This window comes from Eumetopias jubatus, unplaced genomic scaffold (assembly GCF_037043125.1).
Source record: "Eumetopias jubatus isolate StellerSeaLion01/CBP00866 unplaced genomic scaffold, mEumJub1_p1.0 scaffold_8, whole genome shotgun sequence".
Taxonomy (NCBI): domain Eukaryota; kingdom Metazoa; phylum Chordata; class Mammalia; order Carnivora; family Otariidae; genus Eumetopias; species Eumetopias jubatus.
In genome coordinates, this window is record NW_028274814.1 from 103,720,114 (window position 1) to 103,745,018 (window position 24,905).

General features: G+C 34.4%; 1 protein-coding gene across 2 annotated transcripts in view; it reads right to left on the reverse strand.

The window, feature by feature from the left end:
* Positions 1-12,227: 12,227 nt before the first annotated feature.
* Positions 12,228-24,905, reverse strand: part of PAWR (pro-apoptotic WT1 regulator) — a 109,364-nt gene continuing 96,686 nt past the window's right edge. For both annotated transcript variants that reach the window (XM_028105467.2, XM_088025644.1), the window contains 3 exons: positions 17,362-17,506; positions 15,020-15,124; positions 12,228-12,837 (listed from right to left, as the gene is read on the reverse strand). In XM_028105467.2, the coding sequence (XP_027961268.1) occupies positions 12,751-12,837; positions 15,020-15,124; positions 17,362-17,506 (337 nt within the window). In that variant the 3' untranslated portion in view covers positions 12,228-12,750. The remainder of the gene's footprint in view (positions 12,838-15,019; positions 15,125-17,361; positions 17,507-24,905) is intronic.

Below are 24,905 nucleotides of genomic sequence, written 5' to 3' on the forward strand. Positions count from 1 at the left end.
TCCACCTCAACTGCAGAACTCAGAAGAAAAGAAAAATTCAGGAAGAAATAGTTTTATTTAGCTGTGGGTCACTTTGGGAATTTTACGAGCTATAGGAACACAGATATTTGAGATCCATTATAAAATTAAACATAGAAACTAATTACAAATGCTTCAGAAGACCAGAAGGTACTAGAAAATTGGGGCCTTGACTCCCACTGAGGACTTACTAGCATGAGCCATTGAAGACATGATTTTGGGGAAAAACTAAAATTCATATAACAAATTAATGACAATATGAACTCATGCTCTAAATCCACAATCACTCTCAATTTCTCAAGATCAGGGGAATAAATCCTTTCCAAACATTAGATTTATAAGCATGATTTTGAGAACACAAACTATATAGCCCATGACATGTATTAAGGCTACCATTGCTGTCAAAAGATAAATGAATTTCAATTCTCATCTTTTGGAAGGGTCCAAAGAACATTCTAAGAAGCAACCACTCCTCAACCCTGTGTCCACTTTTTTACTGGGAAATAAAGAATAAAATGATGTAGGTTAGGATTTTTTCACTGCTGTCCCTTGTACCTAGAACAAAGCTTAGCACAAAGTAAAGTATTTGTGAACCAAGGCAAGATGCAAGAATTTAGGCTACAGCTGGTTTCCATATTCAGGAATAAAGGAGTGGATCCTTCCTTCTGGATGAAGGTATTGGCAGGAGTAAAGGATTTTGCCAATATTAATTATTAGGTGCTCCCCTAGGATGGCTGCTAGCAACTGGGTTTTACTCTAAGCACAGTTTAAGGAGTCTTGATGGCCCAATCAGTCACATGGTAACTTCACAACCTGCCTCTAGCCATCATCCAACTTTTTTTTTCATTTAAAAAAGTAAAGTAGTTTATATTAAGCAACATGTACCTTAACACTCAACTTGATGCCTTTTAAAAAAATCTAATGTAGGCAGCTCTTTCTGCCAACCGGTCCCGTCCCCCTTCTTTAATAAACCACCATTTTGCACCAAAGACATCTCAAGAATTCTTTCTTGGTGGTTGGCTCTAGACCTCACCCCATGGAACCTCACCTATATTCCAAAACCACATCATACAGCGACTGAACATGGGGCTTAGAGTCTTCACATCTGAACTCAGCTTCGGTGCAAACTTGGTGTCTCAAGAATTCTTTCTTGGTCGCCGGCTCCTGACCTCAACCCACCAAATTTCACCTATAGTCCAAAACCCCCCATCAAGAAGAGCACCCCCTGGACTTACCACCACCCACTTCAGATTTCCCCACCAGGTGCGGGAACCTCAGGATATATTGGGGACCTTGAGAAGAGGAATCTGCCCACATCTATATTCTCTCTCCACTTAGTGCTGAGACTCCTTCCCCAAGATGAGTTCACATCAACAGATGATTCTTACCACCCACAGAGATACTTCCTTACTGACTTCCTGTCAGCCTTGATTCAGCTGCCTCCCCTTTCTCGTAACTCCCCCAGGTAGGGACATCTCTATGTCCCTTTTCAGCAGGAGGACATTTTACAGAAAATGAGACCTTCCACCTTCAACAACGTTAGATTTAAGGGTCAAAATTGCTCAGGGAGGAAATGAGGGAGCAGAAGGGGCTAGCTAAAGACAAAGTGGAAGCATACACCCTGCAACCTCTTCCACCCCCACCATACTCCCCCCGGCCCCCACTCTGGATAGGACGTGTGTGACATTCTTCCAGGAATCTCCCAACTGTTTTCAGGTTAATACCTTTCTGGGGGAGAAACAACCCTGACAATGGCAAGGCCTCTGGTATCTTGTAAATCAGTCCTCTTTAGCATATGAAAGTTCTTTTGAAACCTCCCTTTTCCTTACTTGCCCCAACACGGGGACAAGACCCATGGTTTAATAAACCATTTTGCACCAAAAAAAAAAAAAAAAAAAAATCTAGTGTAGTTAACATACAGTGTGGTATTAGTTTCAGGTGTACAATATAGTGATTCAACAATTCTATTATGTTACTCAGTGCTCATCAAGATAAAAGTACTGTTATAACTCCCTCACCTATATCACCCATTCTTTTTCTGGTAACTCTCAGTTTGTTCTCCATGGTTGAGTCTGTTTCTCAGTTTGTCTTTTTTTTCCCCCCTTTGTTCATTTGTTTCTTAAATTCCACAAGTGAAATCATGTCTTCCTCTGACTTATTTCACTTATACTCTCTATCTCCACCCATTTACCACAAATGGCAGGATTTCATTCTTTTTTATGGCTGAGAAATATTCCATTGTATATTCCATATACCCCCAACCCCCACGCCCCCACACACAATTTTCTTCATCCATTCAACCACCAGTGGACACTTGGGCTGCTTCCATATTTTGGCTATTGTAAATAATGCTGCAATAAACACAAGGGAACATACATCTTTTCAAATTAGTGTTTTCATATTCTTTAGGTAAATAATCTGAGGTGGAATTATTGGATCATATGGTAGTTCTTTGTTTAATTTTTTAGGACCCTCCATCCTGTTTTCCACAGTGGCATTCCATCATCCAACATTCTTAGTCCTCCTCACCAGGATTGCCTCACAACCAGCTGTGAAGACTTATCAATGGCTGGCACCTCTGCATAGACTCTCATTCAGAGGTGGCTAGAGATGGAAATGTCTAGTCTCTATTAAAATCCATAGTATGAGTTTGAGTCAAATTTTAATGTGATGGGGTGAAGAAACTGCAATTTGGTCACTTTTATTATCAATTTTAGCTTATTGTATAAGCTCTCTTGTTCATGCCCAACTTAATGAATATCTATACATTTTTACACAGTTATGTGGCTGCATTCTAACTCGAACACTTTCAAGTGATTTACCTACTCAAATAAAATCTTGACTTTTATAATTAATCTGAGATTCTCAACAAGCATGAATAAATTTCAAAAAAAAAATCAAGATATGTTTAAGATCTACCTTCTATTTGCACAGAAAATGAATGAGAAAATAAATGAAAAATGGCAAAGGAACAAGTAGGTTTCTGTCACCTCTCCTTAAAAATTTTCCAGTAAAAGTACAAGTTGGAATGTTTCAATATCCATATAGCTTTCACAGTTAAGAAGAGCTCTATAAATGTCCTCTGGTTTTTATACCATCTGATAATTTCAATGGCTATTAAGGCTTTAATTTTCCACAAAGAAAGGTAGCTCCTGATTCCGGGTCCTGAACGGGAATGTACAGGATGAGAATGAACACCTTATGCTGGAAAACAAGGAAGGGCCAAAAGGACACAAAAGCCAACTTGGAAGGGACTCCTACTAGCTAAACAGGAGACAATTTGGACATAAAAATAATAACTGCAGTGGACTAAAAACACACTAAGAATATAAACAAAGACTTACCTTTGGAGGTTCCTTTGGCTGTAGCCTATTATTATTAAAATGATAAAGGGAAACAATATGATCTTATCTTACTTGTATTTTAAGGAATCAAGTAATTGATAAATGAAAGTTTCTCTTTAAAGAATTACAACTACAATTCCAACGTAAACAGAATGATAGAATTAGAAAACTATATGATCTGATGATTTAATGGGTCTGGGCAATAATTATCAATGTTTGCTAAACTATTACATAAAAGGTTGATGAGAATAGAGTAATGAAGCTAAAAGTATCTGAATCTGTTATTCTTAACATTACTAAAAAGCGAGAAAAGACATAGGGTACCTCCTTATGTGATTCAATACAAAGTACACACCACCTATGAATTATTGTCCAAAAGTGTATATATTGAATCTAATAAAGCCTTTACATCTAATCAACAATTTGCAGGAAACAGCGGGGATAGAGGAACAAATTAAACATCATCATTAAGATGTAATCAGTCAAATCCAGAATGTGGAAAATTCTACAAATTATCTAATTTCTTCAATTTGAAAAATGGCATAAAAATTGGAGATGTGTGTAATTTATAGGCTAAATAAAAAAGACTTAAGAGACATACCAACCAAATGACTCTCATTTGGATCTTTATTTGAATAAACTAACAGTAAAAGGCCAGTTTTGAGGTATCTGGGGAAATTTGAACGTAATGTAGTTACTACCTGATGTGAGAGCCATGCAAAGGGGCCTCTTCTAACCTCCTACTGTGGGGAGGGTAATTAATTGACAGTTCTAGCTGCTGTGGTCTGAATCCACCATGGTCTTCAATGGCTTATCCCTGCTTCCTACTTCCTACGACTGCTTCCTATGGCTGTTCCCTGCCAACAAAAGAGTACAGCAGGAATACAAAGTCAAGCCCACTCCTATAAGAGATGGGTCTACTCTGATGAACAGGCACCTGTGGTCTGAGGACTTTTACACCTTCCTAAAACTTTTTTCAAACTGCAGTATGTATTGACTGCCTGCTCAGCCATCCTTCTTCCCTCTCTCCTTCACAGTAGTCAGACCTGTACTGAGGTCTCCCAGCTTCTCCTAGCTCCTCACAGGTGTTTTCCCCCAATAAATCCCTTGCAGTCCTTCCCCTCAAGAACCCAATCTAAACAGATGACATCAAGAAATTAGCATTAAATTTGTTAGGTATGATAATTTGTGGTTATTTTTTAAGTCCTTATCAGAGATACATTCTCAAGTTTTTATAGGTGAAATGATAGGATGATTGAAATTTAACTTTAAAATACCCCAGCAAAAAAAAAAGGGGGGGGGGATAAAATAAGAGCAGCAATATAGGGATTATTATTTTATCAACTTCTGTGCATATCTGAACATGGCCATAGTAACAACTGAGAAATACCTGACCCATAATCCTCAAGAGCTCATCAAATCCTGTCAAGGTCATCAAAAATAAGAAAAGTCTAAGAAACTGTCACAACTAAGAGGAGTGTTAAGAAATATAACTACTAAATGTAATGTGGTATCTTAGATTGGATCCAGGAACATTAGGGAAAAAGTGAGTAAATATGAATCAAGTATGGACTTTAGTATTAATGTATCAATATTGGTTCATTAATTGTGACAAATGTACCATACTAATGTAAAACATTAGTAATGAGGAAAGCTGGGTGTGAGGTATTCAAATACTCTCTGTACTACCTTTACAGTAATTCTATAATCTAAAATTGCTCTAAAGTATTTAAAAAGTGGAAATAATTAAAAATAATAAACTATCTGGAAATAAAAAAATTATTCTAAATCAATAAACATAGATTTTAAAATTTTTCTTTACTCACTGATATATGCAACACTGGATTTCTCCTCACTGATCAATTAGCTAGAAGTTGTTACTGATTTTCTGAGTTCACAGTAAACTGAAGATTCAACCTCCCCATGGGCCAACCCAGTGTCCACATATGGAAAAAACAAAATAAAACAAAACAAAGACCAATAAAAACAAAACTGTAACTAATGAAATATACATTTATTTGTTCCAATCAAGTTTTATTAAAATTTGAAAAAAATGCATTCCTTACTAAAAACCTTCAGGCAATAACAGAGATCAAGCTTAACACAGTAAAACAAAGATTTGATTCCACAGTCTCCTGGACTTAAGAATCCATTTGAGTTCCAGAGATAATACTAAACTAATGCAGTTATGTCAAGCTGCTGATCTCCACACTGGGGCTTTTCCTGATACAATCTTTTGCATTGTAAGCAACAACGAAAAGATCACTTTTTTTTTTTAAACAAGTTCATGTTACTTATATAATGTCCAAAGAAAGACCAAGATCTTTACCTAAAAATAGAAATGCACAATGCAAATTTGCAAGCTTTGACTTGCATCAGAATCACTTGAAGGGCCTGTTAAAACATAAATTGCTGGGCCCACCTCATTCAGGTGTTGAGTGGGGCCCAAGAGTTACTATTTCCAATAGGTTTTTTGTGAAGACAGTACTACTGGTGTGAAGACCACACTTTGAGAACCACTGGCAAAATGTTTAATAGGACAATGATTATGTCATAAAAGTGAGTATGTTACAGTGTAAGCACAAAGCACTGCTTCGTAACTTTGGGAAAATTACTCTTCCTAATCTGTACTTTGCACAAGTTTTAAAGAATCAAATAAAAACAATATTCAAAGCACTCAACACAATGCCTGGCAAATAGTGCTACTATTTGAATTTCTAATTATTTAATGTTTTTATGCTATACTACATTAGTGTTAAAGTTGTGCTCAAATTGTTAACTAAGTGAGTCACTGTACTTAGCTGAACTTAAGGTACACTGATCTTAAAGGAGTTACAAGAAACAAAAGGCACTTTTAGGCCCCCTATGATCATCAATTAGCATTTACAATGCCAAGTCATTCATCCCACTACAATTTTCACTGATTCATTTTAAAGAATACAGTTAATGTGACAGTTACTGGCATAATTTATTTTTTTTAAGATTTCATTTATTTATTTGAGAGAGAGAGAGAGAGCACAAGCAGATGAGGGGCAGAGGAAGCAGCAGACTCCCCACCAGGCAGCGAGCTCAATGCATAATTTTACTTTAAATTAGTGATGTTGTTCACTGTCCCAAATTACCTATACATGAAACTTTGATCTGCTATGGAAAGCTAATAATTTTCCAACTTTTCTTAACATTATATCAAATGAATGCATTCTTATCAAAAGTGATTGGCAGGTTCTTCAAAATGGGATTTCCTATGGCTTTGACTGATAGCTTTGGTTATACTTTTGCACTATAAGAATAATAAATCAGATACTTTTCTATTAATTTTGCACATTTTAATGTGAATAACACACTTAACTGTCAAAACTGTTACTTTTCTTTCACATGTGTAAAGTCAAAGTCCAATCTACTTTTCTTAACTGGTTCATAATAATTTTTTTCATAATGCTCAACTATCTGACACCAAGTAGAGAGCCTCTTCCTTTATTAAACCTATCCTGGGCACCTAGGTGGCTTAGTCGGTTAAGCGTCTGCCTTTGGCGTGGGGTCCTGGGATCGAGCCCCTCATCAGATTTCCTACTTGGTGGGGAGTCTGCTTCTCCCTCTCCCTCTTCCCCTGCTCATGGTTCTCTCTCTCAAATAAATAAAATCTTAAAAAAAAAAATTTAAAAACCCATCTTTACTCAGTCACATTAGTTTTTGAAAGTGAAGAGTAAAATTGCGCATTTGGTCCAATATTAAAAGGGAAGTTTTGCTTTCTAGCTTCCTTTTTAACCTTATCTGGTTAGACATCAAAATAAAGTGAATGAATTGTAAAGGATATTATAACCAGTCCTATCTCTTTAACATGAAGGTCCAACATTACATAAATTTTCTCCAAAATGTAACTCTTGTAGAAGTGAAAAGAGAAACTAGACACAGGAGATTAAGAAAATATGTGGGTAGTATACAGCTACTGATAGAATTGTGTGCATGCACAGAGTGAATCTAGAAGAAAAAAAATACGGATTTGATGAAGTCTAAGATAAAGGGCTCCAGGTCCAATTAAGACTAAGAGACCTTACAAGTTTTTCGATAGGCTTGCTAATGGAGTAGGTTCTTATATAAGGACTTGAGACATTATCTAAACAGTCTGACTGAAGGATGCTTGTTCACTTGTTAGCCATGTATGACATTACTGAGAAGATTAATTTAGAGTTCTAGAAGTAAAGAAGACTGATTAGCTTGTGCAGGTGTATGAAGAATGACACATTAGCAAAAGGTTATGTAAACCATTTACTCAAAAAACAAAGACCGGATTTGTACATTCTCAGACGCCTACTTATCTTATTTATGAATGAAGGACCTGAAATTCTTTGAACACCATCAGATTTAGTTGATAATAGTTCCAATTCTGAATTAAGAAATTATTCATGTAGTTTTAAAACAAAGACAATTAAAATTTTTAGTCAGATTGAACATGTGTATACTTCCTTTCTTCAAGAAGTCCCACCATTGAAGTATACAGATCTTATCAATATAGCACTTTTATTTTTTTAAACATTTCTCCTTCTACAATAATGTATATACTAAAGATTTAAATGTACTGCATACTGTTTTAATAAGAGGCACACAAATTAATTAGAATATTAACATTATCCCTTAACTCCAAAAGTAAAACTCATGGTCAGGGTTTTACTGATAGTTCAGGGAGAAAAAAATTAATAACCAGCGTTGAAAAATAAATGAAAATTTATTTTTTTACTGAGTATTTATTATTTTACATGCAAAGCCTATTAAAAGTGAATCTATATCAAGCTGACTATTCCACCATGAAAACCTATGCCATGGGAATTATGAAAGCTCTCTACACAATACTAATATGGTCAATAAATTATCGAGGTGTTTTTCTACAAATATTTACTTAACTGATTTTTTAACAAACCAGTAAATTTTAGTTTTCATATGGTTGTTGCTGGTACCAGCAGCCATCTGATACTTAAATTTAGAAGAAAAACCCTGACTAAAATAGCCAAATCTTCCAAGAAACAAGTTCACCAAAAAAGGCAATGTATATCTCTTAGGTATCCAGAGGAGGAATCAAAACAAAACAGGCATGTAATTAGTGTTCATCAAGTGATCATCACTAACATTCTCTTGTTACCAAAGCAGTATGTGTCAGGATATGAACAGTTTATTAGATGTAAATACCTAAAAACAAACCAGTAATCAATAATGTACAGAGAGAATACCATTAATAGTTTGTTGTATCTGAAATACACTGAATTCTTTTTACTTTGTTACTGCTATAAATTCCTTAACAATGTTCTTTTCATAAAGCATAATTACCTAAATGAAATATGGTAAGATATTTCCCAACATGCATCAGGTCTTCCACTCCACCATTCAGTAAGTGCTGCAGCAAATTAAATGGTACCTATTAACTAGACCTAAAAGACAATGGCTAGATAATAAAAAAAAAAAAAAAACTTTTGAATGAACTATTCAGATTAGACCAGCTAATGCTAATTAAGATTGCACTTTGTGCTACTGACACACACTACATAGATAGTACACTGCTAAATGAAGGGCTGGTCAATGTCCATTTTTAAAAAAACATCTATAAGAACTGTAATTAGATATCTACTAGACTAATAAATACTTGCTAAAAGAATAGATATGAAAATTTAATGTATTTATAGTCCTCATCCATATTCCTCTCACATACTGACACATTAATGGGTACAGGATTTTAACATGCTGTGAGAGTCTAGCTAAGTAAAATAAAAAAACAATATGGGTTCAGGTTTTCTAGGGTAATCTAGGTAATTTTTCAAGTTTGAGAATGACAACCAACTTCTAAACTTCAATGAGAAATTTAACAACATGGGGGAAGCACCTGAAGAGCAAAATGTTTGTTGTCTATTAGTATTATGCTTTCAGTTAAATGGAACAACAAAAGTGGCACTAGTTCTCACATAAGTAATATATAAATTATGATCCTAGTTGATGGGATGTCCTTTAACTTATGAGAGTGAGCATAGGAAGTCAAGCTTACTGTTACATATTAGGAATGGTTCAGATACAATAAGAGAATGTTTAGCACTGACTTTAACATATTATTTTAAAGTTCTGACTCCTGAATGCTAGTTCTTTCTCACTTACTATTCCTCCCAATGAAAAGCTGGTGTGTTTTGTTTCTTATATTACAAGATGAAAATCTATGCCTGAATTTTGTAACAGGCTATTAACTAAACCATGAACAGTTATTAAATAAGTGCCAATACTGCATGGAACTTACTAGGCATGGACTCAAGATTATAAAACTACAAAAAAGATGAAAGATGACTATCACTGTACATATGAATATTGTCTAGGACATCAGATCAATGATCAAACCAAAGGTCTTTCCTGTTTTATATTACAGTGTTAAACTTACAAAGTCTATTATACTGACTTGTATTTTCAACAAAGTATTAGTGGACTCAAAATATCACATTTTAATTTCTAATTATAAAAATCCAGACTAATCCAGAAAACATAAACCCACATATAATTGAGGTAGGTTTTTCACCTTAGGAATACATTGCTTTAAACCACAATTAAAAAGTTAACTTTAAAAAAAAAGAATACACTGCTTCATGTGTCTGCCCCCCGATACCTAATTTTCTATGTTTTAAACTGCTTGAGCCAGTGTGACAGTGCTAATCTCTGTATTTAGTAAATTCCCTTAGAAATACATAAATACCACCCTCTTCCTCTCTAAAGGTAACTGTAGTGCAATAAAATTAATAACAATTCTAGAAAAATGAAAAATGGAGGTTACTTTGTAATTCTCAAATTAATGCATGTCAGAAATCAGGGGGACAAGTCATGTTCACTTTAAAATAAACATTGTTTTGAAAATAATATCATAAACACAGTAAAACTTTGAATATGCTTTATTATGCCTTAAAGTCCCAAGAAATATAATTTCTGAATGGAACTAGTAATTTCACAAATACTAGCACTTTATTGACAACAGCCAGGTTTTCTAAGGTAGTGCACATGTATTTACCTTTTTAAAATCTCAATGCTTTTTATACATTTTAAAGGGAAATTGTAGCAGATCCTACTTAATTTTTCAATATTCAGTGTAAAAATCTTTAAGTGATATAAATACACATTTTAAGGACAGGAGGAAGGACTGCTTGTGAACTGATCTGCCTAAGTTGTCAGGCTTCTGTATTTGCACTAGGTACCATTATGTAAAAAATCATTGTTGGAAATTTTCCTAATAAACTGAAGAAAAGGAAAATTTAAAAACAGCTCAGTCTTTAAAAGCACTAATAACTGGTATAATTTTTAAAAGAGAAATGAAATATTCCTTTCCTTACATATGGATTAAATAGAAATTTCAAAAACTTTACTGAAAAACCAGCACACTATAATGCTGGATACTAACAGCATTTTCACAACATCCAAAGCTTGGATGTAAAACTACGTAATACCAATATTTCTGCAAAATACCTAACGGTAACTGAAGGGAGATGAGTGCCTCACAGCCAAGGCAGTGACTGAGCCTGGCATACCCCTCTGACATGTGGACAGCAGGTCACTGTTCCCATGCTGGGTAACATTCTCCAAAAAGGATGCCCTTATGCAGTAATTCTGCAACTATATCAAGTTTGGTAATCTAACATTGAAATTTTTGGTAAATATATTTAAACATATGAAAACTTCCCCAGAGACCAGATAAATTATTAAATAAACTAAAAGGGGGACAAAATGCTGGTAACTAACATATGTTAATTCTAGGATGTCCAGTGGAAGATATAGAAAGGAAAGAGGCGACAGCAGCTATTTCCAAACTTAATTATGATCGGAATCATCAGATGGTGAGCTTTAAAAATTCTATCCAGGGTCTCAACCTAAATCTATCTAGAAATTACAGCCAGGGAATTCTCTGTGAGCAATCCAAATGATTCTAATGATCAGCCAAGGCTGAAACTTCTGAAATGAGAAGCCAATCTAGGTAACCGCAAAGAATTTTTAGAATTCAACATGTGATATTTATCATTTACATTCTGTCCAGTTGTCTCACTTCCCTATTTTTTTAATAGTAAATAATGAAGGGACTTGGCAAGTGAAGAAAAAGAGACAGTAGGTTACCCAAAATGGATTTTACTACGTTTAATTGGACAAAACGGTATCAGTATACTGTTTAGGATTCAATTATTAGACAGACATTTCTTAATGTTAATATATTTTAAAAGAGGGGGTTTCCTTACTCAACATAAAAATTTAATATACAACTCTAAATATTAAATGATACTTAATAGAAAACGTATATATTTCTTCAAAATTTTTAGAAAAATTGTTTTTAAAAATCCAACATTAGGAAGAAAATCCCTTAAATTTGAAGTAGGGGAATAATTCTCTCATATGAGAACTGTATCACAGTGTTATTCTCCAAGTTAGAAATAAGCAAAGTATTTCAATACTATTTCTGTTTATGTATTGTTTTGTAAATGTAACTGTAAATGTTTTAAGTGTGGATAAATATTTTGGTTTTGTTTTTAATGCAAATGACAATTAAAAATATGGATTTTTTTTTCTTTTACACTGAAATTGTACACCCTCTCCAGGACTGATGAATAAACTTTTTAAATATCCCATGTTCATTTATAAATCTTGAAATAATAAAAAACAGTACCTACATAAGAAATTTTACAATGAAATTACAAGTGTATGTCTTTCAGAAGCTAAAGTGATTTTAAATTTTCTTCAACATTCAAATACAAAAATTGTATATTTTAATTTACTGTAGCACAATTCAAGTATTCTTTAAAATTTTATATTTAGCCAACTAGTACATGATATTAATTGACTTTTCATAATAGCTTTCCTTTTTAAAGATGACTTATACAAAATGGTGACACTCTATTACTCTAAATTGCTTAGAATAAGTTGAAAGAACAAATGACAATAGACAAAGCCTTTATGAGTAAATCAACAACACATATAAGTTTGCACACATCAGTAATAAGGCAATTGCTGGTAATTCCCAAAAAGTATTTGAATTCATGTAAACAAAGACTATGTGTATTCCTTTAGGGAGAAAACACACTACCATAGATAAAAATATATTCAAATGGTTGTGACTTTAAACCATGTATTACTTGAATACCACACAAAACCAAAAGAGGCATAACCTATCATTTTAATAACTGAAAGATGTTACTTATTCGTGAAATAGAAGGTTGATACTGTTTTGAAATAATGAAAAAGAAGTATTTTGAAAATAAAAACCCACTGTTTTCTAGAAATAAATATACATACTTAATGTATTGCAGCATAGGAATATTGTCCCCACCATCAACTATAACATTCAATCAGTAGTTTTAAAATATTTTTTCCACACTGGGACTTGAATCTTCTACCTTGTTAGCTGACCAACAACTTTCAAAAGAGTTTTATTTTCCTGCTTTAGTTGTTCATTTTCATCTTCTATGTCATCTAGGTCCTTAAGGAAACAAAAAATGAAAATAACATAGGAGTTTTTTAAATAATTAAAAATATAAGGTGATAAAAACACTTTAAAATACACACATTCAAAGATAATTCATACAAGCATTTAATTTGGAAACAAGGACAAGTTCTGAAAACAACTTTAGATGAAGTATGCCCCACCTGAAGGGAGCATCCACTACTCAACTCCTTCTCATTATTATCATGATAAGACAGATACCTCTTGCCAGATTTTTCATTTTTTACAAGAAGTCAAAAATCAGAATTCTTTAATTGTGAATCTTCCAATTTTTAATCATTATAAATAGCTTAATTTTTCAGTTAAAAACAAATCTCCCCTTCCCCCAAATTGAGGGCTAAACAAAATACTTATGTGGGCAATAGGAGGTTCAGGGCCTCGGATAACACAGCCTGTGTCAAATGAGGCATCAAAAAGATAAAAGAGGTACAAGTTCTGGATGTACTCCTACCACCTTGTATGATCTTTAAAAAGGGTGCATGCTGGGAGGTGAAAATCTGAGGAAGTGATAAAATGGAGGCATACAGAAAAGGAGATCTGGGGCAAACAGAGTTGATCTGGTTCAATTCATGTTAGGCTTCTCTATAACATTTTGTTTGAGGAAAAGGTTTTAGAGCTTTAAAAAAAAGTGAAAGCCAATAAACTAAGTAATGATCCTCCAGGTTTAAAGTTATATGATTCCAGGTCTATGTTCCCTATGTTAATCCTAGAGGCATATATACAACCATGTAGTAAATATGAAGATAATCCACTCTAAGTTTTAGTTAGAAGAAACTATTTCAAGGCACAATGCTTACTGATAGTTGTAAAAGCACATATTTTTAGATTTATCCTTGTAATTCAAAATACTAAAACTTGGAGTAATCAGTTTAAATTATAAGCACGCTACTAGACAGCAGCATTCTGATAAATTTAGCATATTGCCTTTGGACAATTAGGCAAATGTTTTTAAAATGTGCAAAAATAGAATCTGCATTTACTCACAAACCAAATGAATGATGTTGGGGAACTTACCTGTTGAAAGCAACAACAATAAATATACAGGATTCGAAAATTACTACAACTGAGACCTATCCAAGATTTAGAATTAAATAATAAAATATATTACTGTATCATTACTTGATTATAAACTCTGTAAAAGCAGGTGTTTTATTATTCTTTTTAATGCACAGCGCCTAAGACAGTGCTAATATATCACAGACTTCAAAACTATTTTCAGATTTTATTAAATCATATTCCAAAACCAATAGAGGAAGAATGCCTGTGTTCTAAACCAAGATGAAAGACTGTCTACAAAAATGGAGAGCTCAGAATTAGGATTTTGGAATACCTGACGTCAAATACTGGCTCAGATAGTTACCCCGTGGATTACTACCTATGACCTTGAGCAAGTTAAACTAAATTTTGTGGTCCTCATCTATTACGTGTAGCTAATGCCTCAGGAGCTTTATTTAGAATTGATCTACATAATGAAACCTCTTTATTTTCTCTTCTTTCATTGTTAGGGTTAAGACTGGATTAGGAATCTGTTCCCTTTTTCCCTGAAGCAAACTTATTTCTTTCCTCCATCTTATCTAATGTCTTCTAATATGCAAAACTATGGAATCTCTTCTCATTAACATTACCTAAGTACGGCCCAGCACTAATACCTGCTTCTTAAGCAGAAGGTAAATTCTAAGGCTGAAAGCAAGAAAAAGAGTTACAAAATAGTGTAATAGAGACCTAGTATAATGCTAAACATAAAGTTGGATATGGGTAAGTATAACTAACTGGGGAAAAAAGGTGGTGAAAATACATACAAAGACATCTGGAGTGTCTTATGGCAAGAAAGTAGCAAGTTTAGCTCTTCACTGAGGCAACTCTGTACCAATACCCTTTTATGTGTGGTGGTGACCAAGCTGCCTCTCACCTCCAGACTCTAACAAAAACACTGAACAAATCCATTCATCAGTCCATCCCCAAAAGAACAGTATTAACTGAATACAATGGATAACTGGCCAGAGGAAATCAGTTTATAGAATGAAATGATGGTTCTTATTACCACAAGTTACCATCTCATTAACAAAATAATGAAATTACATAATCTCTTCATACATATGTATTTTCATCCAATTGAAGGGAAAAAAAAACTATGAAACTGAAATGTGTGAATACTTACTCTATTTAACAAATCAATTTCTTCTTTGAGTTTTCCGATCATTTCCTCTTTATCTTGCATTAGTCTCACAAGTCTTAGGTTTTCTTGCCTTTCTCTTACTACTTCCTGGCAGATATAATTACAAAGTATTAATTGGGAAGTAACTGGTTGTTTTTAACCTTAAATGATATGTATCTGCCAAGTTTGGTGAAACACCCTAAATACAGGAAGACTTCCAAATGCATTTAAGTCACCTGGTGAGAGAAGGAAAAACCCATCCTAGGAAAGACCCAAAGAATTAGAGGAATACAGGAGTTATAAGATATATATATATTTTTTAAGGATTTATTTGACAGAGAGAGAGAAAGAGAGAGTGCCCACATAAAGGTGAGCATGGGCGAAGGGGGAGAGGGAGAGAATCCAAGCAAACTCCGTGCGGAGCATGGAGCCCGAGGCGGGGCTTGATCTCACAAACCATTAGATCATGACCTGATCAGAAACCAAGAGTCATATGCTCAAGCATCTGAGCCATCCAGGTGGCCACATATTTCTGATTAAACCTATGTTTACACAATTCTTTAACAAATACTAATACCCAAAGACTTACCCTCTTTAGTTTATCATCACCATTGTTTTTTTATGTCATGTTAATCACCATATATTACATCATTAGCTTTTGATGTAGTGTTCCATGATTCACTGCATATAACACCCAGTGCTCCATTCAGTACTGCCCTCTTTAATACCCATCACCAGGCTAACTCACCCCCCAACCCCCTCCCCTCTAGAACCCTCAGTTTGTTTCTCAGAGTCCATAGTCTCTCATGGTTCATCTTCATCACCACCATTGTAATGATATATCTTATTTTTTAAATGGATAATATCCTGTTTGAAGAAATTCAAATTTTTTATTCAAAACACAAAGTTTAAGGGGCACCTGGGTGGTGCAGTTGGTTAAGCCTCTGACTCAGGTAGTGATCTCTGAGCCTCTTGTCAGCTCCAAGCTCAGCGGAGTCGGCTTGGGATTCTCTCTCCCTCACCCCTGTCCCTCCCCCCATCAAATAAACAAACAAACAAACAAACAAACAAATAAATAAATAAATCTTTAAAACACACACACACAAAGTTTAAGAAAAGGAGATGGCTCTGGAAAACTCTAAACTGAAAAACAATGGTCCTCAATGTTACTTGTGGTTCTACCAGTTAATGGATAAAATAAAGGAACTGAAATAGATTACTGGTTTTTAAACTTTTTTTTTTTTTCAAACAATGCAACACCTTTTTCAAAGAAATCTTATTTAGAATCCAGGGCCTTGGGCTGGGTTGACTACCTTGGGGGCAAAAGAAAAGCAGAACTGAAAAATTTCACTCAGAATTTAACCTCTTTCCTACTAGCCCTCAGAAAAAGCAGCCAGCCCACCTCATTAAACAGCTGCTGCCAAACTACTCGGAACTGGATCCAAACTCATGTGGAACTGTAAAAGCCTTTCTAAAGAAACCCTTTAAACCGATTAGACTATGTATTCCTTAAAGTTTTTAAAATTTAAACTCACAGAAACTGGTATTAAAGCTGAGATATGAACTAAAAACAATCATAATGCTATAAAAAATTTTTAATTAAATTTCTACTTAAAACAATCTTTGTATCACAGAGAATAATTTCAATTCAGCAATACAAAACATATTTTCAACAATCAGAAAGTAATCAGTACCATTACCAACTTTACATATTAAATGTTGACAGAAAAAAACCTGAGACTATATGGTTAATATATTTACGCCAATATTCATTTGCCTTGTTGTTCTCAAATACACTCCTAAATAGGTTTATTCTGACAACTGTTTCAAACACCAAAGATGGCTCTAAGCTCTAACCAGAACCCAGAAGAAAGTCTACAAATGATAAACTATACAGATAATATAATAAACACACAGGACATATTGCCAGCACAGACTTATAACCATTTCAAACACAGAGACTGTCTTTAATATGTTAGAGGTAACACGTAGCAGAATGGGAGTATCCATTAAATATTATGGAATACAAGAATTGGCTCCATTTCTAAAAGTTTTAACAACAGAACTGGATAGGAAAGTATTAAGGGAATCAGAAAATGCCTAGCCACAATGTATCTGGAAAATATATACTTAAGACAGTGATTTAAAACTGCAACTTGACTAAATATGGAAATACCAATTAATACTAATCGTATCTTCCACTAGCATCTCTCATTCTTTTCCCTTTGTTGGCACGCTCTCTCCCATACAAATTTCAATTTATTTTCTCAGCTGCTATGAAAGTAAAAAAAGGAATCCCAATGGTATATTAGATTTATCAATCTTAAATAATTTGTAATTCATACCTTTTCAAGATCTTCAATTTTCTTTTCCAACATGCTACTTGAGACCAAATTACCTGAAGCATTTGCATCCCTGTTGTATCTGCTGAACCCACTTCTATCTGTTCGGGGATATCTACTTGAGACATCTTCTTCAGAGGCAGTTGTGCTATGGAAATAAAAAGATGTATTTTATAAAAGTACCTAATACTCAGCAAGAAGAATACCAAGAATATTTTCTATTCACCATAAATAATTACCATTCCCTGAGGACACATGGTTATAGTAGCCAACTCATTTATAACTAAGGAAGTTAATCATTATTCCAACACAACAACAAAAAAAAGTTAATTCTTTTGACTAATAAGTACTGAGTAGCTGGCTGAGTACCAGACACTGTTCTGGGCATGAAGATATAACAGCAAACAAAGACATGGACTCTGCCTTTCACAGAGCTTTCAGTTTAACAAGGAACATAACGAATTATAATAAAAGCAAGATGACCATCACAATAAGGTAAGTATAGGGTACTATGACAACTGACAGGAGACTTAATGTAGATTATCTGTGGTGGAAAACCATTTTGTTTTCTTTTTCCATTTTTTTTTTTAAATTCCAATCCATCATGGACCAATACTTTTTCTAAGATCAAATAAAAACTAGTGGAAAAACAAAAGTTAAAAAGGCCATATAAAATACAAGTTCAATGTTTTATTAGCCACGCCCATAAAATTTTATTTCAATAATATAATTAGGATGAACAGAAAAAAGAATTACATAAAATAGTTTACTTTCATTGAAATGTGCATATAAGCAATCACAGAAAACAGACATCACACTAATCATTTCATAATTTTATTTAACCCAAAGTGAGGACTGAAATGGCAATTCTTCATATTAAACACCAATTCACATTCCCTGAACTAATAGCGCATGTGTTAATATTTAAAGTTTTTAACATAAGTGAGTTTGTTTCTTGGTTTGTTTTTTTTTTTTTGTATTACTTACCTATTACTGCATTAAAAGTTACACCAAAACTTAGTGGCTTAAAACAACACATACTTATCTCACAATTTCTGTTGGTTAGGAATCTGGAAGCAGTTTAGCAGGGTGATTATGTTTCAAGGTCTTTTATGAGGTTTTGGTGAGGACTACAGTCATCTGAAGGCTTGACTGGTCTAGAGAATCTGCCTTTGAGCTCACTCACATGGCTGATGGCAAAAGGCTTCAGTTTCTAACTGGCTGTTGACCAAAAGCCTTAGTTCCTCAGTATGTAGACCTCTCCACTGGGCTGTTCACCACATGACAGCTGGTTTCCAGAGACAGACAAGACAGACACTGCAGTATCTGTATGACCTAATCTTATACATCAACCCTATATACACTGCAGTGTGGAAGGGGATTACAAAGATGTAAATACCAGGAGGTAGGGCATCCTGGGAGCTCTCTCAGAGGCTGGCTACCACATTTGCTAAATGACCTATACTAGGTTAGACTGATGACAATGCCACCCATGAGGGATAAGGTATATCTAAACTACTTCTATGTATTCTTTTAATAGCACCCATAACAGAAAAACTAGTTTCATAGATGTATGTTAACAGGAGTTGAAGATATTTTGAATAAAGCAATTTCAGCTCAGGATAGTAATTTTTAACTTTTACCCAAAATCCAGAAAATGATGCTTTTTAAAATTTGTCTTCAATCCTTCATTGGTAGCCAATATCAATAATTTATCCATCAAAACTATAGTTCAATCCACAATAGTTTTTTATGAAAAAAAATGGATTCCTGAGCTATTAATTTCCTATGTACTGGCTTTCTTTTGATAAAAAATAAGATTCAAAGTGTGTCTTATGAAATCTGAATCTGACAAACTTCTTACCAAGTTTGTCTTACCAGTTTGATTTTAACATTTTATAAATGTGCACTACAAAAATCATCAACTACTTTATTGATAATTTTTACTGTGAAACCCATCATAACAATCTGTGGAACTTTTTCCCAAAATTTCTAACTTTCATTTTTGTCCTTTGATATTATATAACATTAAAAACATCTGACATTCTTTCCTTGCATGAAAGGCTAAGATCATTTTTAAAAAAGAATAAGGCTATCAGACAAATAAGTCTAATTCACATATTTAAAAAGTTTGGGAACCAAACTGGTTCCTTATCTTGCAAAAACACTAAGCATTCGTCCCAAAGTTCAAACACTTTTGTCTGACCATCTCCCTTTGAAAATTATTGTATTCCTTAGCATATGGTAACAGTTGACTGGCTCTGCTTCCAAACTATCATTTTTTTTTAATCTCAAATTTAATGCATTAGTGTTTAAGCAATTCACACTTTTGTGAACTACTGTTAATTTAGGTGATATAGAAAGTACAGTTTAGTTCAGCTGATAATAGCAAGACTTTCTCAATGAAAGAAGCAGGACATTGATTTACATTATTGCACAAGTTCCAGCATGTTTTTCTTGTCACCATCTCTCTATAACCAGAACATACTGCTACAAAAGCAAAACTCCAGACCACATTTGTTGATTTGTTAACCCTTCAAAGTTTTACATAATTCATAATAAGTTGTGTTTGTCAGCAAGGAAGTTGAAAAATAAATTCTGCCTTCATATCACTGTCATATTAACAAAATCAACGTGTTCATCAAATTGTAACAAAAATTCCTTTCCTATCTTTATATGTCTAGGGAGTCAGTCTTCTGTATCACTAAACTGTTCCTAAATATATCAAGCTATGGTGTTGTCAGAAAGTATTACATAAACTATCTTCTTTGTAACGGATTCATCCAACATTTCCAAACACCTTTGTCTTTTCATTTGTGTGTAGTTGTTTTTAATGTTAGCAACATGATAATGAGACTTTTAAAGAAACTAAAAAAGCCCTAATGATTACATAAGAAATCCTGAAGATCCGCTTCTGCCAGCTTAACTGTAACATTCCTTCTTTCAAATAATTCATTTGTGGTTGTGAATGCACTTATGTAATACATATAAATGCCACTTAAATTTTGATGGTATTATTGTCTTAGCAGCCAGGACATCACTGCAAATAACCCACTGTGGTTTTAGCACTTCCCCATCAATTATGGGTAAAAATTGGACTCAACACAGGCATTCCTCGGAGATACTTTGGGGTTTGGTTCCAGACCACCACAATGAAGCAAGTATTGCAATTAAGAGAGTCAAATGAATTTTTTGGTTTCCCAGTGCATATAAAAGTTATGTTTACACCATAGACTATTTTTTAAATTTTATATAACTAAAAAATGTTAGTAAGTTTTTTTTTAATTTTTATTTAAATTCTAGTTAGTTAAAACACAGTTCAATATTGGTTTCAGGAGTAGAATTCAGTGATTCATCACTTACATACAACACCCAGTGCTCATCATAACAAGTGCCCTCCTTAATCCCCATCACCCATCTAGCCCATCCCAACCCACCTCCCCCCTCCCTCAACCCTCAGTTTGTCCTCTATCATTGAGTCTCTTATGGCTTGTTTCCCTCTCCTTTTTTCTTTTCCCCTTTCCCATATGTTCATCTGTTTTGTTTGTTAAATTCCACATATGAATGAAATCATATGGTATGTTTATTTTTCTTAGCATAATATACTCTAGCTCCACCCACATCATTGCAAATGGCAAGATTTCATTCTTTTTGATGGCTGATTAATATTCCATTGTATGTAAGACTACATCTTCTTTATCCATTCATCAGTCGATGGACATTTGGGCTCTTTCCATAGTTTGGCTATTGTTGATAACGCTGCTTTTATAAACATCAGGGTGCACGTACCCCTTTGAATCTGTATTTTTGTATTCTTTGAGGAAATACCTAGTAGTGCAATTGCTGGGCTCATAGGGTAGTTCTATTTTTAACTTTCTGAGGACCCTCCATACTGTTTTCCAGAATGGCTGCACCAGTTTGCATTCCCACGAAGAGTGCAAGAGGGTTCCCCTTTGTCCCCATCCTTGTCAACACCTACATTGTAGCCTATTAAATGTGCAATAACATTATGTTAAAGAAACAATGTAATCAATGAACGATGGAACACTACATCAAAAACTAATGATGTACTGTATGGTGACTAACATAACATTAAACAAAGAAACAATGTACATGCTTAAGTTTAGAAATATTTTTTAAATGCTAACCATCATCTGAACTATCAATGAGTCCTAAGTTTTTTGCTGGTGTTGGGGGTGGGGGGGTCTACACTACCCAAAGCAATCTACACATACCTCAGTGTTGATGGCTGCTGACTGATCAGGGTGGTGGTTGCTAAAGGCTGGGGTGGTTGTGGCAATTTCTCAAAATAAGACAACAATGAAGTCTGATGCATTGACTGACTCTTCCTTTCGCAATCTCTCTGCAGCATGCAATGTTATTACATACCATTTTACCCACAGCAGAATTTCTTTCAAAATTGGTTGTCATGCTCTCAAACCCTGCCAGTGCTTTATCAACCACGTTTATGTATTATCTAAATCCTCTGCTGTCCTTTCAACAAACTTCACAGCATCTTCACCAGGAGTGAAGAGGAAAACACCCATCTCAAGAAACCACTTTCTCTGCTCATCCATAAGAGGCAACTCCTTATCCAGTAAAGTTCTATCATGAGATTTCAACAACTCAGTCACATCAGGCTTCACTTCTAATTCTAGTTCTCCTGTTACTTCTACCACATCTGCAGTTACTTCCTCTACTGGTCTTGAACCTTCAAATTGTAAAAAACACAGTAACTACGAAGTACAAAAAAGCAAAGCGCAATAAAACAAGGTATGCCTGTATAGGAAAACTAATACTTCCCAACAAAACTAGCACAAACTCTTTTGGTCTGTAACTCTTTAAAATTACTTCTATCATCAGCATCATTTGATTTTGCTAGTGTCGAATTCAGAAAAGGTATTATCTTTTCCTATCAAAAAAAGTCTAGTAAATCTTGTTTTATTATAAGTAAATGGGATTAAAAATAAGGAATATAAATTTTACTTCCTAGATTTAGATACACTAACAAAAGCAGAAATTGAAAAGGATGAAAAAGATTTTCTATGTTTATTTTTATTTAATTATATACTTACGTTTTACTTATCTTCTTTATGAAACAAGAATAAATCTGATTAAATTCAATGCAAGATTTTTAAAGTAAATAACTCCTTGTTGTTTTCTTCAGTTCTTACACATTTGGGGTTACAACTAACATAAAAAATAACACACATACAGAAGAATATTCTTTCCCAAGCTCGCATGGTACATTCATCAAGACCGACCATATTCTAGACCATAAAACACATCTTCACAAATTCAAAAGAATAGAAATTATACAGTGTCTGCTCTCAGACCAAAACAGAATTAAACTAGAAATTAACAGCAGAAAGGTAACTGGAAAATTGTAAAATGTGTAGAAATTAATTAATAGACTTCTAAATAACACATGAGTCAAAGAAGAAATCTCAAAGAATTTTTATTTGAACTGAACAAAAATGAACCCACGACTTAAAATTTGTGGGATGCAATGAAAGCAGTGCTTGTAGGGAAATTTACAGCACTGAATGCATATGATAGAAAAGAAAGAAAATCTAAAATCAATACTTTTAAGTTTCTGGCTCAGGAAACTGGAAAAGAAAGAATAAATTAATCCAAAGCAAGCAGAAGAAATAAGAATCAGAGAAGATCAATGATATCGAAAACAGGAAACAAAAAGAAAATCAATGAAACCAGAAACTGTTTCTTTGAAAAGATCAATAAATTCAACAGGCCTCTAGCTAGGCTAAGCAAATGAGGGAACACAGATTATTAGTATCAGAAATGAAAGACGGGACAGCACTAGAGAGTCCATGGACATTAAAAGGAATACTGTGAACAACTCTTCTCACAAATTTAATAACCTAGGTGAAATGGACCAATTCCTTAAAAGATACAGTCTGCCAAAACTCACACAAGAAGGGGTGTCTGGGTGGCTCAGTCGTTAAGCGTCTGCCTTCAGCTCAGGTCATGATCCCAGGGTCCTGGGTTCGAGCCTGATATCGGGCTCCCTGCTCAGCAGGAAGCCTCCTTCTCCCTCCCCCATGGCCCCTGCTTGTGTTCCCTCTCTCGCTATATCTCTGTCAAATAAATAAAATCTTTAAAAAAAAAAACAACCTCACACAAGAAGTAAACAATCTGAATAGGCCTGTATCTGTTAAAGAAATTGAATCAATAATTGACAACCTTCCAAAACAGAAAGCACTAGGTCCAGACAGGTTCACTGGTGAATCCTACCAAACATTTAAGGAAGAATTACACCAATTCTCTAAAATCTCTTCCAGAAAAACAGAAGCAGAAGGAATACTTCCTAACTCATTCTCTAAGGCCAGCAATTACCCTAATACCAAAATCAGATGAAGATATCACAAGAAAACTGCAGACTAATATCTCTCATGAATATACAGATGCAAAAATCCTCAACAAAATATTTGCAAATAAAATTTAACACTGTATAAAAAAAATATAGGGGTATCTGGATGGCTCAGTTGGTTAAGTGTCTGCCTAGGGCTCAGGTCATCCTAGCCCCACGTTGGGCTCCCTGCTCAGCGGGGAGTCTACTTCTCCTTCTTCCTCTCCCTCTGCCTGCAGCTCTCCCTACTTGTTCTCTCTCTCTAATAAATAAATAAAATCTTTAAAAAATTATATTAAGCAGAATTTCCCAGGTATTCAAGGTTGGTTCAACATTCCAAAATCAATTATTGTAACTGAGAGCTTTCCCCTAAGGTCAGGAACAAGACAGGATGCCTAGAGAGTCTCACCACTTTTATTCAACATGGTACTGGTGGTCTTAGCCAAAGCAATCAGAGAGCATAAAGAAATAAAAGTCATCCAAATTGACAAAGAAAAAGTAAAACTCTATTTCCAGATGAAATGATACTATATATAGAAAATCCTAAAGAATCCACTAAAAGACTACTAGAACTAATAAATGAATTCAGTAAAGTAGCAGGATACAAAACCAATGTACAGAAATCTATGCATTCCTATACACTAATAATAAAACAGCAAGACAGTGAAATTAAGAAAACAATCCCAGGGGCGCCTGGGTGGCTCAGTCGGTTAAGCAGTTGCCTTCAGCTCAGATCATGATCTCAGGGTCCTGGGATTGAGCCCCGCATCGGGCTCCCTGCTCAGCCAGGAGTCTGCTTCTCCCTCTGCCCCTCCCCCTGCTTGTGCTCTCTCTCTCTCAAATAAATAAAATCTTTAAAAAACAAAAATCCCATTTATAAAAACTGAAAACAAAAGCAGTAAGATATCTAGGAATAAATTTAACTCTGAAAATTATAAAACACCGATGAAAGTAATTCAAGATGACAGAAAGAAATGGAAAGACATTCCATGCTCATGGGTTGGGAGAACAAATATTGTTAAAATGTCTATACTACCCAAAGCAATCTACACATTAATGCAATCCTTATCAAAATACCAACAGCATTTTTCACAGAACTAGAAAAACAATGCTAAAATTTCTATGGAACTACAAAAGACCTCAAATAGCCAAAGCAATCTTGAAAAAAAAAAACTAA